This window comes from Macaca nemestrina, chromosome 2 (assembly GCF_043159975.1).
Source record: "Macaca nemestrina isolate mMacNem1 chromosome 2, mMacNem.hap1, whole genome shotgun sequence".
Taxonomy (NCBI): Eukaryota; Metazoa; Chordata; class Mammalia; order Primates; family Cercopithecidae; genus Macaca; species Macaca nemestrina.
This window is the reverse complement of record NC_092126.1, coordinates 101,584,728-101,603,156: the sequence shown is the minus strand read 5'-3', so window position 1 is coordinate 101,603,156 and position 18,429 is coordinate 101,584,728. Positions and strand designations below refer to the sequence as shown.

At 42.7% G+C, this 18,429-nt stretch overlaps 1 protein-coding gene across 13 annotated transcripts in view; it reads right to left on the bottom strand.

Moving 5' to 3' along the window:
- LOC105480202 (xylulokinase) overlaps nucleotides 1–18,429 on the bottom strand; it is a 99,462-nt gene that overhangs the window by 21,628 nt on the left and 59,405 nt on the right. For 11 of the 13 annotated variants that reach the window (XR_011619969.1, XR_011619970.1, XR_011619961.1 and 8 more), the window contains 2 exons: nucleotides 15,370–15,464; nucleotides 2,603–2,757 (listed from right to left, as the gene is read on the bottom strand). Coding sequence is in view for 2 of the 13 variants with exons in the window: in XM_011738767.2 (XP_011737069.1) it covers nucleotides 10,969–11,046; nucleotides 15,370–15,464 (173 nt within the window). In the remaining 11 variants the exon portion in view is untranslated. Of the gene's footprint in view, nucleotides 1–2,602; nucleotides 2,758–3,312; nucleotides 11,047–15,369; nucleotides 15,465–18,429 lie in introns of those variants that run through there. The other 2 variants (XM_011738767.2, XM_011738766.3) reach the window with 1 other exon arrangement.

Genomic DNA, 18,429 nt, shown 5'->3' with positions numbered 1-18,429 from the left:
GGAGTGAGAGTCCGTGAATTAGTATGTGGAGGGAAAGCTGCTCTACAAGATCCTGCTCTTAGACAATAACACCAGTAGGTGAATGCTGAGTTGGAAAAATCAATAAGTCTAAAGTCTTTTCTGGATCTATTCTATTTATTTGAGCTTTATGCACTTACTTTTCAATTAGCTGTAACTCTGCCTCAGCCTCCTTTGTTAATTGCCGAGGGCTTGGGAGACTAGGATCTCCTCTAAGGATAGAAAATAGATTACTCATGGCATAGGTAGGAATGCCTAGAGCAGGTCATGCCCAATTAATGTTTCCTAGTAGTTTTTGAAAATCATTCAATGTTTTCAATTGATCCCTACGTGTGGTTACTTTCTGTGGCACAATGGTAGTGTCATTTACTAAGGTCCCCAAGTAGGAGTAAAGAGTAGGAGTCTGAATTTTGTCAGGAGCTATAATTAAACCAGCACGAGAAATCGAGTTTTGCAAGTGATTATAACATTGGATTAATATTTCCTGAGCGGGGACAGAACAAAGTATATCGTGCATAAAATGAATAATGTAACACTGTGAACATTTTTTACGAGTAGGTTCCATTGCTTGTCCTACATAAGTCTGACAAATTGTTGGACTGTTTAACATGCCTTGTGGCAACACTTTCCAGTGAAAACGTTTAGCAGGCTGCAGGTTGTTTACCGCAGGAATTATAAATGCAAACCATTCACAGTCTTGCTCAGCTAAGGGGATAGTAAAGAAACAGTCATTTAAATCTATGACTATTAAAGGTCAATTTTTTTGAATCATAGCAGCAGAAGGCAGTCCAGGCTGCAATGCTCCCGATAGGTTGTATAACTGAATTAATCGCTCTAAGATCTGTCAACATTCTCCATTTACCACATTTTTTCTTAATAACAAAGACTGGAGAATTCCAGGGGGAAAACGTTAGAGCTATATATCCTGTTTCTAATTGTTCAGTAACTAAGACCTCTAAAGCCTCCAGTTTCTCTTTACTCAGCAGCCATTGTTCTATCAAAATTGGCTTACTTGTTAACCGTTTTAAAGGTATAGGTTCTGGAGGCTTAACAATTGCCACCATCAAAAATGATCTCCTAAACCCTGACAAGAATTTTTTTCTTCCGCTTGAAGTGGTTTCTTTAACCCTTGTACATTTTTTCCTAATCCCATGCCAGGCACATACCCCATCTCTTGTATCATATGCTGATTTTGAGGGCTATATAATTGTTCTATATAAAGGGGAACTTGTACTCCCCATTGCTGTAATAAATCTCTCCCCCATAAATGTATAGGTACAGAAGTTATAGTTGGCTGAATGGTCCCAGATTGTTCATCAGGTCCTTCACAATGCAAAATATAAATACTTTGATATACTTCAGGGGCTTTACCAACTCTAACTATGTTAAATTGAGCGGGTTGAATTGACCACACAGCCAGCCAGTGCTGTAGAGAAATGACTGAAATGTCTGCTCCTGTATCTACCAAACCTTTAAATTTCTTTCCCTGAATAGTTACTGCACAGGTAGGATGTTTATCAGTAATTTGATTTACCCAGTAAGCTGCTTTCCCTTGTTCATTTGTACTTCCAGATCCTCCTGTCCGTTTAGTTTCACTTCTCCCCATTTCCACATACAGCACAATCAGGAGTTGTGCTATACGCTCTCCTGGCTCTGCTTTCCAGGGAACAGAAGTAGATATAACAATTTGAATTTCCCCCTGATAATCTGAATCAATGACTCCTGGTTGTACTTGCACTCCTTTTACATTTAAACTAGACCTACCTAGAAGTAATCCTGCTGTGCCCGCTGGCATCATCTGACTGGAGACAGCAACATTCTTTAACAGTCCCATTACAAAAGGAAAACCTGGTCCATGTTGATTAATAGCTTGTTTAAATTCTTTAAGTATTTTAAAAGGGAAAGACTCCCACGTAACCGTAATATTTCCCTGTCGATCAGGTGGGTGCATTCTAACAGGAAACTGCCAAGCATCCAGATCACCCTCTCGTCTAGCTTGCTGGATTCCTGCCTGAATAGAACTGAGAGCGGTCGCTTGAGGCACTGCTCAAACAGTCACTGGGGCAACTACTTTTCACCCAGTGTCCTCTGGAAAAGAAAGATTCGGAGGGTCAGGCCGCTCCTTTTCTTCAAAATAATGAGGGGGTGCAGAGGGGTAGGGACAAACCTCTCCCTCCTTTGTTGCTTTAGCTGGCAAACAAACCTGTTCTGTCACCTCTTCTGTTACTTCATTAGACTCTCCTTCTTCCTCTGATTCCTCCTCCTCATCATCTGTGTGGAAAGGCTCCAAGGGGGAATGAACCAGAGCCCACACTGATCAGTTATAGGAATATCCTCAGCACCATCCTTATATGCCTTTTTCAGTGTGCTGCCTACCTTTTCCCAGACCTCTACATTCATAGTTCCTCGGTTCGGAAACGAGGGGCAGTATCTCTCTACCACACTAAAAAGCTGCATAAGTCAGCCAGTGCTAACCTTCACTCCTCCTTTTCTGAGGAGATGTCGAAGCAGAATCAAATAAGCCTCATGCCTGCTCGACCCTTGTCCCATTGTTACCCTGATGCTTCTGAGCTCCCCTTCTTACCATGGGAATTGCTTTAACACTACTCAGGTGTCCTCCAGTGTAGTTCCACATTTTCTAACCGTCGCTCCGGTGATCCTTACACCTGGATTCAAGCCCCCACGTTGGGTACCGCTTGCTGAGACCAGCTCGGTCATGGAGACTCCAACCCAGCGGCGCTAGAGGAATTAAGACAAAGACATGGGAATATAGTATAAAGTGGGGATTAGGGGCTGAAAGCCTTCAGAGCTGAGCGCCATGAACAGAGCTTGACCCACACATTTATTGACAGAAAGCTAGTGATAAGCATAGCTTTGATAGATTGTAGGTTAGCTAAAAGCATTCCTTATGGGAAACAAAGCAATCTCAGTGAGGAGCAGAGAAACAGGCTCTGGCTGATTATCTGCAGCACAAACATGCTGTCAAGGCACAGGCCTCTCCTGCTATTGTTTGTGGTTTGAGCAGTTTTTTGCTCCAGGCAGGGACAGGTATTCCTTGCCCTGCTCCAGTAAACCAACAACTTTTAGCAGTGTGCATGACAGCCATCATGAGCATGTCACATTGCTGCAGAAATCCTGTTTATGGCCAGTTTCTTTAAGGCTTGTTTATGACAGGGTTAGGGCTTGCTATCAACAACATGGCAAAACCCTGTCTCTACCAAAAAAAAAAAAAAAAAAAAAGATTCTTTGAAAGATGCGTATTATTAATATTGACACAAAAAGAAGTACAAAATCTGAAGGGGCATATATTTTTATTTAAATTGAATTTTAACTTAAAAGTTCCACAAAGAAAACATCTAACTAAGATGGTTTCACTGGTGAATTCAATGAAATATTTAAGGAACACAGAATACCAAAACCATAACACATACATGTAAAACATTTGCCAAAATTCAAGACAAACCTACACATTCTTTTTAAACATTCCTCCCCGCCTCCAGCAAGAAATGAAAGGAAATTTCTTAGCCCAATGGAGGGTGTATTCACACACACAGTCTTAGTGATAAAATGCTGTCCCCTAAGATCAGCAACAAGGCAAGGATTATTGCTCTCCCTGCTTCCATTCAACAGTATATTAGACATTCTAATCATTGCAGGAAGGCAAGAAAATGAAATAAAATGCTTACAGATTGAAAAGAAGAAAAACTGTCTTTCTTTGTACAGATGGCATGACATGATGGATAGAAATCCTACATATCCTACTAATACAAAATACTACCATAACTAGTAAGTGAATTTAATAAAGTTGCAAGACACAAAATCAAACAAAAATTGATTCTTATGGCCAGGCGTGGTGGCTTATGCCTGTAATCGCAGCACTTTGGGAGGCCAAGGTGGGTGGATCACAAGGTCGGGGGATTGAGACCATACTGGCCAACATGGTGAAATCCCGTCTCTACTAAAAATACAAAAATTAGCTGTGCATGGTGGCGGGTGCCTGTAATCCCAGTTACTCAGGAGGCTAAGGCAGGAGAATCGCTTGAACCCAGGAGGCAGAGATTGCAGTGAGCCGAGATCACGCCACTGCACTCCAGCCTGATGACAGAGCGAGACTCCATCTAAAAACAAAATGATTTTTGTATGTTAGCAACGAATAATTCCATATACCATAGACTATCCCTATATGCTAGCGAAAACAATCGAAAAAATGAAACACTTTTCCAACAGCATCGAAACAATTAAATGTGTACAAATGGCCAATAAGAACACGAAAAGTGCTTAACATCACTAGTCATTAGGAAAACACAAATCAAAACCACAATGAAACTTCACTTCACATCCATAATGATGGCTATTATATATATATTTAAAAAAAAGAAAAATAACAAGTGTTGACAAGGATGTAGAGAAACTAGATCCCTGTGCATTACTGCTGGAAATGTAAAATGGTGCAGCTACTGTGGAAAACTGTGGTGGGTCCTCAAAAAGTTAAACAGAATTACTGTATGATTCAGCAATTTCACTTCTAGGTATACACCCAAAAAATTGAAAGCACGGACTCAAACAGATATTTGTACAGCAACGTTCATAGCAGCATTATTTACAATCATCAAAAGGTGAAAACAACTCAAATGTCCACTGATGGATGAATGGATAAACAGGATGTGGTATATAAAGACAGCAGAATATTATTCAGCCTTGCTACAATGTGAATGAACCTTTAAATTTAAAACATTAACTATTTTACATGTGTGTGGAATAAACCAGACACAAGAGGACACATGTATGATACCACTTATATGAAAAACCTAGAATAGGCAAATCCATAGAGAGAAAGGATAGCGGTCATCAAGGGCTGGAGAGAGGAAAACAGGAGTTACTGTTTAGTGAGTAGAGCTGCAGCCTAGAATGATAAAAAGGTTTTGGAAATGTGTGGTGGTGATGGTAGCATAATATTGTGAATATACCTAACGCTACTGAATTTGATCTTTATATGTTCCCAATGAATAATTCAACATACCATGGAATATTCCTAAATGTTAGTAAAAACAATTGAAACAATGAACACTTTTCCACTTAAAAATGGTTAAAATGATAAATGTCATACATTTCATCACAAAATCTTTTTTAAAAATCAAATAATTTAACAAAATATGTGTAAGACATACACTGAAAACTATAAAACTTTGTTAAGGGGAATAAAAAGAATAATAGAGAATAATAGAGAACTGTCCTTTGTTTATGGAATTTACCCCTCATTGGTACATAGAGATCTTCCTCATTCTTTTTTGGGTGGATGCATTATAATCTATTCAATCTGTCCTATATTAATGTATATTTTCCTTTTCCCAAGTACTTTGCTATTATCAATAATTTCACAATAACCTTATACATACGTTATCTTGTATGTTGGAATTGTGCCTTTGTGCAGATTCCTATTGGAATGGTTCAGTCATACTCATATTTAGTTTTGTTAGATGTTGCCCAATTTCCCTCCTTAGGAGTCTCACAAAATTGCACTCCTACCAGAAATGTATACGAATGTCAATTGCTCCACAGTCATGGTAACACAGAATTTTATCCAACTCTTTGATTTTTGTCAGTAAGCATTTTAAAATATGCTTAAAGTGTGTTTGCATTTTCTTCTGATACGTGTGTGTGTGTGTGTGTATATATATATATATATATATTTTTTTTTGAGATGGAGTCTTGCTCTGTCGCCCAGGCTGGAGTACAGTGCTGCCATCTCAGCTCACTGCAACTTCCGCCTTCCAGGTTTAAGTGATTCTCCTGTCTCAGTCTCCTGAGTAGCTGGGATTACAGGCATCTGCGACCACGCCCGCCTAACTTTTTTTTGTATTTTTAGTAGAGACAGGGTTTCACCATGTTGGCCAGGCTGATCTTGAACTCCTGACCTCAGGTGATCCACTTGCTTCAGCCTCCCAAAGTTCTAGGATTACAGGCATGAGACACCATGCCCGGCCTGCTGATACATATACAATTTTTTTATTTTTTTTTTGAGACGAAGTCTCACTCTGTTGCCCAAGCTGGAGTGCAGTGGCGAGATCTCAGCTTACTGCAACCTCTACCTCTTGGGTTCAAGCGATTCTCCTGCCTCAGCCTCCCAAGCTGCTGGGACCACAGGCATATACCACCATGCCCAGCTAATTTTTGTATTTTTAGTAGAGATGGGGTTTCACTATTTTGGCCAGGCTGGTCTTGAACTCCTGACCTCATGATCCGCCTGCCTTGGCCTCTTAAAGTGCTGCGATTACAGGCGTGAGCCACCATGCTCAGCCTAGAAACTGTCTTTTGAGCAACTATGCCTGCTTGCTGCCCATATAAAGTTGGGAGTCCAGGGTTTTTTAACATTTAGTCCCTTTTAATCCTGGATAATGCCATTAGTATAGCTTCCTAAAATATACTGTGGGTTTTATGTGTCTTATTGGAGTCTACGTACCAAAAGCCCACTCACAATTATTTTTGAGATAGCACCCTATGGGTTTAATCACTGATATGCCAGGTGTGTGAGGCTGCTGTGGGACAACAATCTTATGATTCCTAGAAAAGTCATAAGTTCCTAGGGACTACAGGCTCCTGCCACCATGCCTGGCTAATTTTTGTATTTTTTTGTAGAGATGGGGTTTCACCACGTTGGCCAAGCTGGTCTCGAACTCCTGAGCTCAAGCGATCCACCTGCCTCAGCCTCCCAAAGTGCTGGGATTACAGGTGTGAGTCATCACGCTTGCCCTAGAGGAGTATTCTTTATTATCAAGGTAGAAAGTTCAACATATATTCATTAGATCTACTTTATAGATACTGTTATTTAGATCACTTATATCCTTAAATGTATTTTTTGTTTCCTTAACTTCAGTCTTGGGTGAGACAGAGGTGTTTTAAAGTTCTCTGTTATTTCTAGGTTTCTATTCATTTTTCCTTGCATAATTTGTTATGCAAATGTTATGTGCTTTAACAAGGTAGAAGTAACACAATGGAAACAATGAAAAACGAGGGAGAGAGAAAGAGGAAAGTACAAAAGAGTTCTTTGTTGTACAGGCAATAGGTGGGAGCCAAAGAATATCATTTAAAGTTGACAAACCAGATAATTGAAGCTGTAACACTCATAAGTAGTATATCCTCATTGTGACTTGTGGCTTTTAGCATTTTAATGTATCCTTCATTGTCTTGTCTATTTTTTCCTGAATTCTACCTTTTCAGATATGGATACTGTAATCTTTGTCTTCTGTGGTCCTACTTGCCCGGTCTATTTTTGCCCATCTCTTTTTATTTAGCTTCTCTGAATCACTTATTTTAGATGTGTCTCTTATAAATAACAGACAATAAGACATTGGTTTGTAAGCCAATCTGATATTCCTTTTAATAGGTAAGTCCTTTCACATGTACTGATTTAACTTACATGCTTGGACTTAATATATTTACTGTATGATGGCATGTTTTCACTGTAATCTACTGCCTTTTTTCACTGTATGTTTTTCACTGTAATCTACTGCCTTTATTATTATTTCTTTGAGCATTGATGGAGATTTACATTTTTATTCTAGTAATTATACTATGTATTCTATACTATTACTTTAAATAGTATAGTACACCTTCAATGCTCTAAATCTTCTTTTCCTTACTTACACTTCATATACTTGTTTTGTCAACTTTAAATAATGCTCTTTGACTTCTACATATTGCCTAAGCAACAAGGAGTTCTTTGTACTTTCCTCTTCCTCTCTCCCTTCTTTTTTGTTACTTCTGTCTTGTCAAAGCATATACCATTTGATACTATTTCATGTGATTAGAACTTGTGTCCCCACCCAAATCTCATCTTTAATTGTAATCTCCAGGTGTTGCGGGTGAGACCTGGTGGGAGGTAACTGGATCATGGGGGTGGTTTCTCCTATGCTGTTCTCATAATAGTAAGTTCTCACGAGAGCCGATGGTTTTATAAGAGTTTTCCCTGCTTGCTCTCTTGTGCGTTCATGCTCTCTCTTTTTTGCCACCATGCGAAGGTCCTTGCTTCCCCTTCACCTTCTGCCATGATTGTAGGTTTCCTTAGGCCTCCCCAGCATGTGGAACTCTGAGTCAATTAAACCTCTTTTCTTTATAAATTACCCAGTCTTGAGTACTATCTTTATTTATTTTTTATTTTTTTGAGACAGAGTCTCACTGTCACCCAGGCTGGAGTGAAGTGGCACGATCTCGGCTCACTGCAATCTCTGCCCCTAGGTTCAAGCAATTCTCATGCCTCAGCCTCCTGAGTAGCTGAGATTACAGGGGTGCACCACTATACCCAGCTAATTTTTGTATTTTTAGTAAAGACGGGATTTCACCATGTTGGCCAGTCTGGTCTCAAACTCCTGACCTCAAGTGATCTTTCTGCCTCGGCCTCCCTAAGTGCTGGGATTACAGACATGAGCCACCATGCCCGGCTGGGTACTATCTTTATAGCAGTGTGAAAATAGACTAACACTGTTCTTCCACCCTTATCCCCACTTCCATTTGGTCTCAGGTCTACAACCAAAGATATTCAATGGTCACGTCCAGTCCTTTTGCTCATTTCCCCAATCATCTCCTAGTTGGATGAAGCTTGTCTTTTAGTAGAATTCTAAGGAAGAAGTCGTGGGTACAATAGTCCCTGGGTTCTTGTGTAATTAAAACTTCTTCCTATATCCTTGATACTTAAAGGAGAGCTTGGCGAAATATGAAATCCTCAGTTCATACTTTCTTTGAGTTTCTTGAAAAGGTTGCCCCATTGCTATCTCGCTTTGTTAAGAAGCCTGATGCCAACCAGATCTTTCCTTTATAAGAGACTAGGTCTTTTGGCCTACAGGCTTACATAGTTCTTTTCCTTTGGCTTCAAAGTATAGTTGGTAGGATATGTCTCAGAGCTCATCATTCTGGGTCAATATTTGAAGTAACAAGATAGACCCTTTCAAGATAAAGTTTCAGGTTTTCTTTTGTTTTCAGAAAGTTCTTTTGGGTTTGAGTTTTAATATTTGAATTTTAAATATTAACTCTATTCCACTGTCTTATCTTTTGTCTTCATGAGTTCCAATTTTACCTGTATCATCTTTTCTTTGCCAATCTTCTGTATCTATCATTTTATTTCTGGGTCTTTTTAGCTCTTCCTTTAATATTGCTTTGTTTGTTTTGTTTCTCTTAGCTTTTCTTACTCCTACCTTCTACGTGCCTTAATGTACTTGTGACCATATCTATTTTCATTAAGATATAGTATAATTTAGTATTCATATCTGTGATGACTTATCTTTTTGTTCAAATTATTTCCCAAGTTCAGTCAGTTCTCTTCTCATATATGCTTGTAGCTTTTTCATTTTTATCCTGAGGTTTTGAATCTCTGATCTCTGGTGTCCTTTTATATCCACAATTATTTAATTTATTTTCAAATTCATGTTGAAGTGTTTTGTTACAGTTTACTGTTTCATGGTCCAAGACAGCCTTTTTCTGCTGGCCAATAATGTAAAATGTCTTTAAAAAGTAACATCTAGGGGGAGTTGTCTGTCTTCTTCGGAATCTTGGCCTTGCTGTCGTATCTAACAGGCCGTTATCTTTAACCTCTTGCTTCCTTTGCCCCCTTTCGTCCACCATGCCTCCAAAGGACACCACTCCCTTTCAAGATGGCTTCATCTCCATCAGAAGTGATGCCTTTGATCCCACTCATTTTCTAAGCCCCTTCCTTTGAACTTCCCACTAGCTACTGCTCTGATCAACCAAGTCTTAAACCTATCTGCAGGATTTTGTCACTCTGGGTGAGAACATGAGTATTTTGATTTAGCTGGAGTCCTGAGCTCAGTAAAGACTTGGGGCAGAAGAAAAATCTGGAAGAGTCTGCAGGAGTCAGATCATAGAGGACTTTCTGTGGAGGCTTTTGCAATAATTTGAGCAAGGAATAGAGTGGTATAAAGTAAAACAGGAGGGATAAAGAGGAAGGAAAAAGGAACTCACTATACAAATATAGGAAGAAAACTCAAAGTGAGAATCACAACTTTTCAGCTGATGAAATACTCCAAAATAAAAAAGAAATCCAGAATTTGGGAAATTCTTCCAGAGAAATGACACAACTTCTTCAACAAGTGGACTGCAAGAAAAGAGAGGGAATGAGGGAGAAAAAGAGAGAGAAGTTCTAAACTGTGCCACTTGGGAGATGGTCCCTCTCAGTGATCTGTGGGCACAGCTACAAGGAGGGCACAGGAAGCACGTCCACCAGGCCCACCATTTGGGTGGGAGGTTGTGAATTATGCCAGGTGAGTTTGGGGAGGGAGGAGATGAAGGAGGGGGAGAGAACAGATGGTGAAAGGAGAGAATGGGGACAGCATGGAGAGGGTGAGCATAGGGCAAATAAGAGAGGCTCTGGGAGGCACCTCAGACAGCTGAAACAAGGAGGGCAGGGTGTGAGAGAGAAGAGGCTGTGGGGTTTGGATTGGGGGAGAGGATGGAAGGTAGGATCAAGATATGGGGTGGGGGCGGCTGTGGGTCATGGTTTGGGGAGGAGTGGGCAGAGAGTCAGGGTTGGAGAAAGAGATAGGATGAGGTTAGGGGGTGAGACAGGGCTTTGTCTCCCCCATTCTGCTAATTTGAGTCCCTAGATTAGCTTTAATTCTGCCTCTACAAGGGGAAAAGTCATAGTTTTTATCGGATATATCCCAGTCTCAGTGTTGTCCTGCCTCCTGGGATAAAAGACAGGAAAAGAGAGATGTTTTCCTGCCCTGGGGCACACGGGCACATGGGCACAAGGACACGAGTGCCTATCTATCTTCAGGCAGATGTGCTGAGGACGGCTTTAAAATGGTCCTGGACACTCCAAGGAGTCAGCAGAGGCAGGAAGAGCTGTTCAGAACAGGGAAGTGGATCCCTGCTGTCCGGGGCCATGTCTCCAAATGGGGTCAGTAAATCTGGGCAGGCAGGGGCAACAGGGATGCCTGTTCACTCCAGAGGCCCCCGGGTCTGAGACAAGATTCTCTGCTCGAGTTTGGCGTACTGGGGGAGGAGGGCCTCATAGACCTAGAAGAGCAGAAAAAGCGGTTTAGAACAGGGAGAGGGGAAATGCCTCTTACATCTGGTTGCACTTTGCAATTTAAAATTTTTAAATTTCGTTTACTTGCAATTTAACTTTTTTTGCTGGGCAAAAGAAAGAAAGCATCAATTCACAAAAGAGGGAATGCTAGGAGTTCTCAAATCTGTAGTTTAAGATATTTTTAAACTATAAATTATGACAAGAAACTAATTTTTATGATCAAATCTACAAAAGTTTTAAAAAATTCTGGTGAGAGTACCTAGAAATGGCTGCCTCATTGCACAGCTGGTGAAAGTTGGTGATACAACTCTTTGGGAAATAGACTTGACTTTATATCTGTATTAAGGAGCCCATAGTGTGGGACCCAGTTATTCTACTTGGGTGAAGCTCTCCTAAGGAAATAATCCTAAACGTAGGATGCCAAGTCCGCCAAGGGTCTTCTTTGATACCATTGAACATTCAGACGTATAAGACCACCATGAGCCAAGGGAAGACAGCCTGGAGAAACACAGTGGCGGCAGGTGCTCCTCTCAATGGAAGACCATGTAGCAGTTGATACAGCAGTTCACACAGCTGTACAGAAGAGGGTCTCTTTGTCTCCCAACCAGGTTACAGCCCAGGCAGAAAGAGCTGAGATCTGGCCGTGTGCGGTGGCTCATGCCTGTAATCCCAGCACTTTGGGAGGCCAAGGCGGGTGGATCACCTGAGGTCAGGAGTTCAAGACCAGCCTGACCAACCTGGTGAAACCCCGTCTCTACTAAAAATATAAAAATTAGCTGGGCGTGGTGGCAGGCGCCTGTAATCCCAGCTACTAGAGAGGCTGAGGCAGGAGAATCACTTGAACCCAGGAGGATGAGGTTTCAGTGAGCTGAGATCGCACCACCGCACTCCAGACTGGGTGACAGAGTGAGACTCCATCTCAAAAAAAAAAGAGTTGAGATCCACATCATACAGACGAAAGAATGACCCTGGCTTCAAAACCTCATATGCCCTACAAAAGTATCTCCTGTAACAGCTTAGTAGGTAGGAGGCTTGTCCAGGAGGAGTCACTGTACTCAAGGAGGCCCTGAGGAAGACTTCTCACCAGGTGGTTACAGTTTTCTCAGTTCAGATGCAGTTTCCCAAGCAAAGGCCATTTTTACAAAAGCAACGTTGTCTAGTAAAACTGTTGATATTCCACTTTTATGAGATCTCAAGGAAAACAGCTAGAAAGTTAACCAAAGGTTAAATTCGCATGTAGAATAGGAAAGTTTTTTTTTTTTTAATCCTTTATCTAAGAAGAGTTAATTATAATTGAAAAACTAAAAGCAACTGTGCTAAGGCATGGAAAATGCTCAAGTAAATTGTGGTTCTGGCGAAAAATTTGCCAGACTTTTTTTTTTTTTTTTGTAGCGATGAGGCTGGTCTCCAACTCCTGGCCTCAAGTGATCCTCCCGCCTCAGCCTCCCATGAGTTGTCAGTGATTTTGGCCATGGGCAGGCCAGGGAGAGTGATGAGGCACTCTCATCAGCTCAGGGGACACAGCTCCGAGGATTTGCCACTCCATACTCTACATGAGGCAGATGCTGCTGTGCTGCCCTAAAACTTTCCCTAATTACCTTCCTCCTTGCTGGCCTCCTTCCAGATAGAATGAAAGAGCCAGACCCTACCCTAGCCTTTCCTACAATCAGAATTAACCATATATGACCAAGTGGTAGCCTGTTGGGGGTATGTAGGGTAGGTGAGGGATAGGCCAGTATTTTTCTCCCTGATGAGCAAGAGGTGTGTGAGGAGAGGCTCTCTGTCCAATGTCACCTATATCCCTGCCTTTGAACACAGCTGTGAAGACATGATGTTTGGGGCAGCTACAGCCATCCTCCCACCATGTGAGCACATCCAGAGCTGCACTATCCAGCACAGTAGCCACAAGCCATGTACACCTCTGCATACTTGAAGCATGCCCAGAACTGTAAGTATTAAATGCACACCAAATTTCAAAAGCTTCATGCAAAAAAGGAAATGTAAAATATCATATTTGTAACTTTTTTTTTTTTTTGAGACAGGGTCTCTGTTGCCCAGGCTGGAGTGCAGTGGTGTGATCTTGGCTCACTGCAACCTCCACCTCCTGGGCTCAAGTGATGCTCCCACCTCAGCCTCCAGAGTAGCTGGGATTACAGGCATGCACCACCACACCCAGCTAATTTTTTTATTTTTTGTAGAGACGGGGTTTTTGCCATGCTGCCCAGGCTGCTCTTGAACTCCTGGGCTCAAGCAATCTGCCCACCTCGGCCTCCCAAAGTGCTGGGATTACAGGTGTGAGCCACTGCGTCCAGCCCCACATTAGTAACTTTTCTATTTATTACATGTTGACATGACAATACTTCAGATATAGTGGATTAAATAAAATGCATTATTAAAATTAATTTTAATCATTTCTTTTTATTTTTACTTTTAAAAATGAGGCAACCAGAATATTTTAAATGACATATGTGGCTCACATTATGTTCCCATTGTCCACTGCTGACCTGAGGAATTGCAGGGAACATGACCAGAGTTCTCATGTTGAACTACTGAAACAATTCTACCTCCAGATTTCCTGTTAGACTATAATGCCATTTCGGTCAAGGATTGTTTTTAAGCCTCACAATTAGTAGGTGAAAGGGAGGCAGGACAGATGTTGTACCCACTTCACAGATAAAAAACAAAGGTCTAGAGACAAGGAGTGCTGCTTAAGGTCTCATGGTGAAGGAGAAGCAGAATAAAAATCAGAACTTAAGTGCCCTTTATCTCGACATCGAATCTTTTCAGTGTATCGAGTGGCCTCTCACACACAACAGAAAAATTACAGATGCTTGGGCACACCTGTGTGTGTGGTTTGTCTGGTCTCCTAGACAGCATGAGTTCCTACTTCCAAGATATGCTGGGAGACAATTCTCCATGGTGTTTCTACATGTTTTGTGACAGCTTTCGTTTCAGACTATCTTTTCAAGGATGTTTGTAAAGCATAGAGACATATAGATAGTGTCTCCAGGGCAGAGACACTGGAGAGAGTGTTTGTCTGCTGACAAGAATAATAAGGATAATGTCTCCTTTGGTGGCAAAGTTTGGGCAGGTATGCTCGCAGTTCCTTTACAAGGTTGGGAGTTTTCTATGCTCGGGATCATTTGGTTGTATCACAGCCTATTATGTGCACAGTATCCACCTGGGCACACTTTGCATCACCCTGTGGAATTTGGAGGCCAAGGGAAACTGATGCAAGCATGAAGCTCATGCTTCCTGATGAACCATGAGTTTATCACGGTTCATCATAATAAAGCCCTTTGTCTCTGATCCAGGAGTCCTGTGTCTTCTGCCTGCCGCTACAAAACTGGCAGGCTCACCTGTTAGCTTGCAAGTCAGGTAAATGTCAGAGCCTTCACAGTTCCTTACAAGATGCACCCACCCCTGCTGCTGGGCTGCCAGACCCTTCTGCAAACAGGTACAGTGGTGTGGCGGATGCTGTGGTGTACCATCCAGATTCACCTCAGGAACAAAGAACTTATTCTCCCAACTGCTGGGAGTGCTGTTGGCAGACAGCCCTCGGCTGCCCGCTTTGGAAATTGCTTTCGCTATAAAGAGCTGCCTCACCCCCTCCTGGGGTGGCCCACATGTGATGACTGATTGACATGGGGTATAAAGGCCCAGCCCCTTAGCACAACTGGATAAAACTCTAAAGGTCACCTCAGCTTCAGAGCTTTCTGTAGGAATAGCTTAGGCTCCAGAAATTGCACTGCCGCTCACCTTCTCCCTCTGTCCAATCCTGTCTACTCCCTTTCCTTTCTACAGTTGGGGATTCCAAGAGCAACTCCTCCCACTCCCATAAACCTCATATATCTTAGTTGACATCTCAGACTCTGCTTTCTGAGGAACCCAACCTGCAACAAGTGAGGTCTGCCTTCACAGGGGTTTCCTGGCCTGGGTGACTGCACAGCTATCTTGGGTCTAGACTTGAGATTTGAGTGCTAGAAATCCAGCATGTCTTGAGTTTCAGTGACGGATCCTTTCAGTAGCTTTTATAGCCTAGTGACATGGAAGGGCCCACCGTGAGGCATACGAAGCAATAAAAATATGCCCAGCAATCCATCTGACCCTGGCTGTAAAATCAGCAGCATCTGTGACTTGCAGCAGACAACCTGGCTCTTTTGCTCCATTTTCTTGATAATTTCAATGAAGCAGAATTTCTCCTTTAGTTGAGCACATCAGGTTTAATGTAGGTGACCTGTTGGTGGGGGAAAAACCCTAGCGAGCTTTCATAATGCAAATGTTATAAACAAATTCTGACGGTCTCTCACCTGAGAAGCTCCCAGGCTTGGGGTAGCAGCTAGTCTGGGATTTGGAGCTAACTTCACAACCTCTGAAAAGGGCACATCTCTTCCACCTGCAAGACCTAGAAGGGAAAACTCACTTCACGTTAGTGCATGTTGCAAATGAAAACTAACCATAAACACCATGAAGGATCTCACTGGGGTGGCAAACTCTTCTAAAACTGGATTATAGTGACAGTTGCACAATTCAGTACATTTATGAAAAATCAATGAATTGGACACTTAAAATGGATGATTTTTATGTCATGTAGATTGTACCTCAATAAAATTACAAAACAAAACAAAAAAATGCCAAGCGCAGGCTTGTCTCCAGCAGGACCTAGCTTGTCTTGCCCTTTGTGGTTGTGCCTTTCATGGAATGGGCCAGGTAACCTCGACATATGATGGGGAAGGGTCTGCCTGCCCCTCCTCTCTCCCCTCGTTCACCACATTCTGGACAGCCTGGTCTCCTCTCCACTCATGCTGCCTCAGAGCCTTTTCACTGTGCAGAATGTTCTTTCCACTCTTCACACGCCCGTTCCCTTCTCCTCAGCTAAGATGCACCTAGGACCATCACTTGTTCAGGAGGCCCTCCTTAGCCCTCAGCACCATCTGCTTTTCCTCAGAGCACTTTTCCCAACTTGTGCCATATGTTTCAGTGAGTATTGGCTTAAGATCCCTCTTTGGCTGAGGTGTCTCTCTGGGTCACCACTATAACCATGGTGCCTAGCACACCATCTGGCATACAGAAGGGACTCAATAATTACTCACCAAGCAAATGAGTAGCAGGGGGAAGGTTGCCGTTGGTGGGCAAGAAACAATGAGCAATTTCTAGGCAAGGTAAGTAGTAGCATCAGATAGAGAAACACACCACCACCAGGAGTGAAGAAGGGCCCTCTGAAGATGTGAGGAGCAGTTTTCCTAACCAAATGCTAGAAAATTCCAGCTCAGAGCAGAATGGATGTGGGACTGGGATGGTGGTGGGGTGGACAGCAAGAGAAGACTCTAGTCCCATCTCCACTCATACTCGCAGACGCTACACAAGACAGTCATCCCCAGGCCCAGCTGGGGAGAAGAGATCTCTAAATGAAGCGGTTAGTAACCCTCTGGGTGGGGACCAGTGAGCTAAGATTTGGCTCAGGCTTTGGTTTTGGAGGGCAGAGCAGGGCAGTGGCCCAGGTACCCTTTGGCAAGCACAGAAAGGGAAAAAGAACAAAACAAAACACAGTGCAGGATAGCAGTGAAGTCCCTAAAGGGCAACTCCTTTCCCACTTCCACAAAATAATTATGAAGTGGACCCCATACTTCTATTCAGCCACCCTGAAGGCCAGAAGATTATAGAAGAGTATCTTCAAAGTTCTCAGGAAAAGTATTTTGAACATAGAGTCTTTTACCCAGGCAATCTTTGGGAGGATGAAACAAAGGCCTTGCTGGACATGTCAGGCCTCAAAACCATCACCTATTGAATTCTCTCTTACAATATTTATTTAGGCTGTATATTCCAACAAAACTACCACACAGTTTGGATGTGGTAATCGTAGCACTAGGATTCATGCCTGTAATCCTAGCACTTTGGGAGGTTGAGGTGGGTGGATCACTTGAGCCTAGGAGTTCGGGTTCAGCCTGGGCAACATGGCCAAGCCCTATCTCTACAAAAATTAGCCAGGTGTGGTGGTGTGTGCCTGTAGTCCCAGTTACCTGGGAGGCTGAGGTGGGGGTGGGAAGATCACGTGAGCCTAGGAGGTGGAGGCTGCAGTGAGCCATGACTACACCACTGCACTCCAGGCTGGACAACAGAGACCATGTCTCAAACAAAACAAAACAAAACCTCAGCATAGAAATAAAGGAGAAAGAAGAAGTTTTTTGTTTGTTTGTTTCTTTTTTTTTTTTGAGACGGAGTCTTGCTCTGTCGCCAGGCCGGAATGCAGTGGCGTGATCTTGGCTCACTGCAACAGCTCACTACAGCCTCCACCTCCTGGGTTCAAGCTATTCCCTTGCCTCAGCCTCCCGAGTAGCTGGGACTACAGGCATGTGCCACAATGCCCAGCTAATTTTTTTTTTTTTTTTTTTGTATTTTAGTAGAGATGGGGTTTCACCCTGTTGGCCAGGATGATCTCGATCTCCTGACCTTATAATCTGCCCATCTTGGCCTCCCAAAGTGCTGGGATTATAGGTGTGAGCCACTGTGCCTGACTGAAATGTCAGGAAGTTTAAAAAAAAATAAAAAGTAAGAAACAGAGAAAGGAAGGAAGGAAGGAAGGAAGGAAGGAAGGAAGGAAGGAAGGAAGGAAGGAAGGAAGGAAGGAAGGAAGGAAGGAAGGAAGGAAGGAAGGAAAGAAGGAGGGAAGGAAGGAAGGAAAGAAGGAGGGAAGGAAGGAAGGAACAAACGAACGAACGAACGAACAAAAAAAGGCAGGCAGACTCATGGGTAAGTGTGAATAAAAGCCAATATGATGTTAAATGTACTTAATATAAGAATCTGGAAATAAATTCCCAAGTGATCTTGACATAGGATGTGGCATGAGGCGGGGTGAGGTAGATGGGGTGGGGAGAGAATAAAAGGGTAAGAGGTTAATTATTATTTTTTGTTTTTGAGATGGAGTCTCGCTTTGTCACCCAGGCTGGAGTGCAATGGTGCAGTCTCGGCTCACTGCAACCTCTGCCTCCCAGGTTCAAGCAATTCTCCTGCCTCAGCCTCCTGAGTAGCTGGGACTACAGTCGTGTGCCACTACGCCCAGCTAATTTTTGTATTTTTAGTAGAGACGTGGTTTCACCGTACTAGCCAGGCTGGTCTCGAACTCCTGACCTTGTGATCCATCTGCCTCAGTCTCCCAAAGTGCTGGGATTACAGGCATGAGCCACCACACCCCGCCAAGGTTAATTAAGAGAAGGATATGTTGCCTGATTAATTCTCAACGTTGATAGAAAAATATAAGCTTAGGCCGGGTGTGGTGGCTCACACCTGTAATCCCAGTACTTTGGGAGGCCAAGGGCGGATCACAAAGTCAGGAGATTGAGACCATCCTGGCTAACACGGTGAAACCTCTC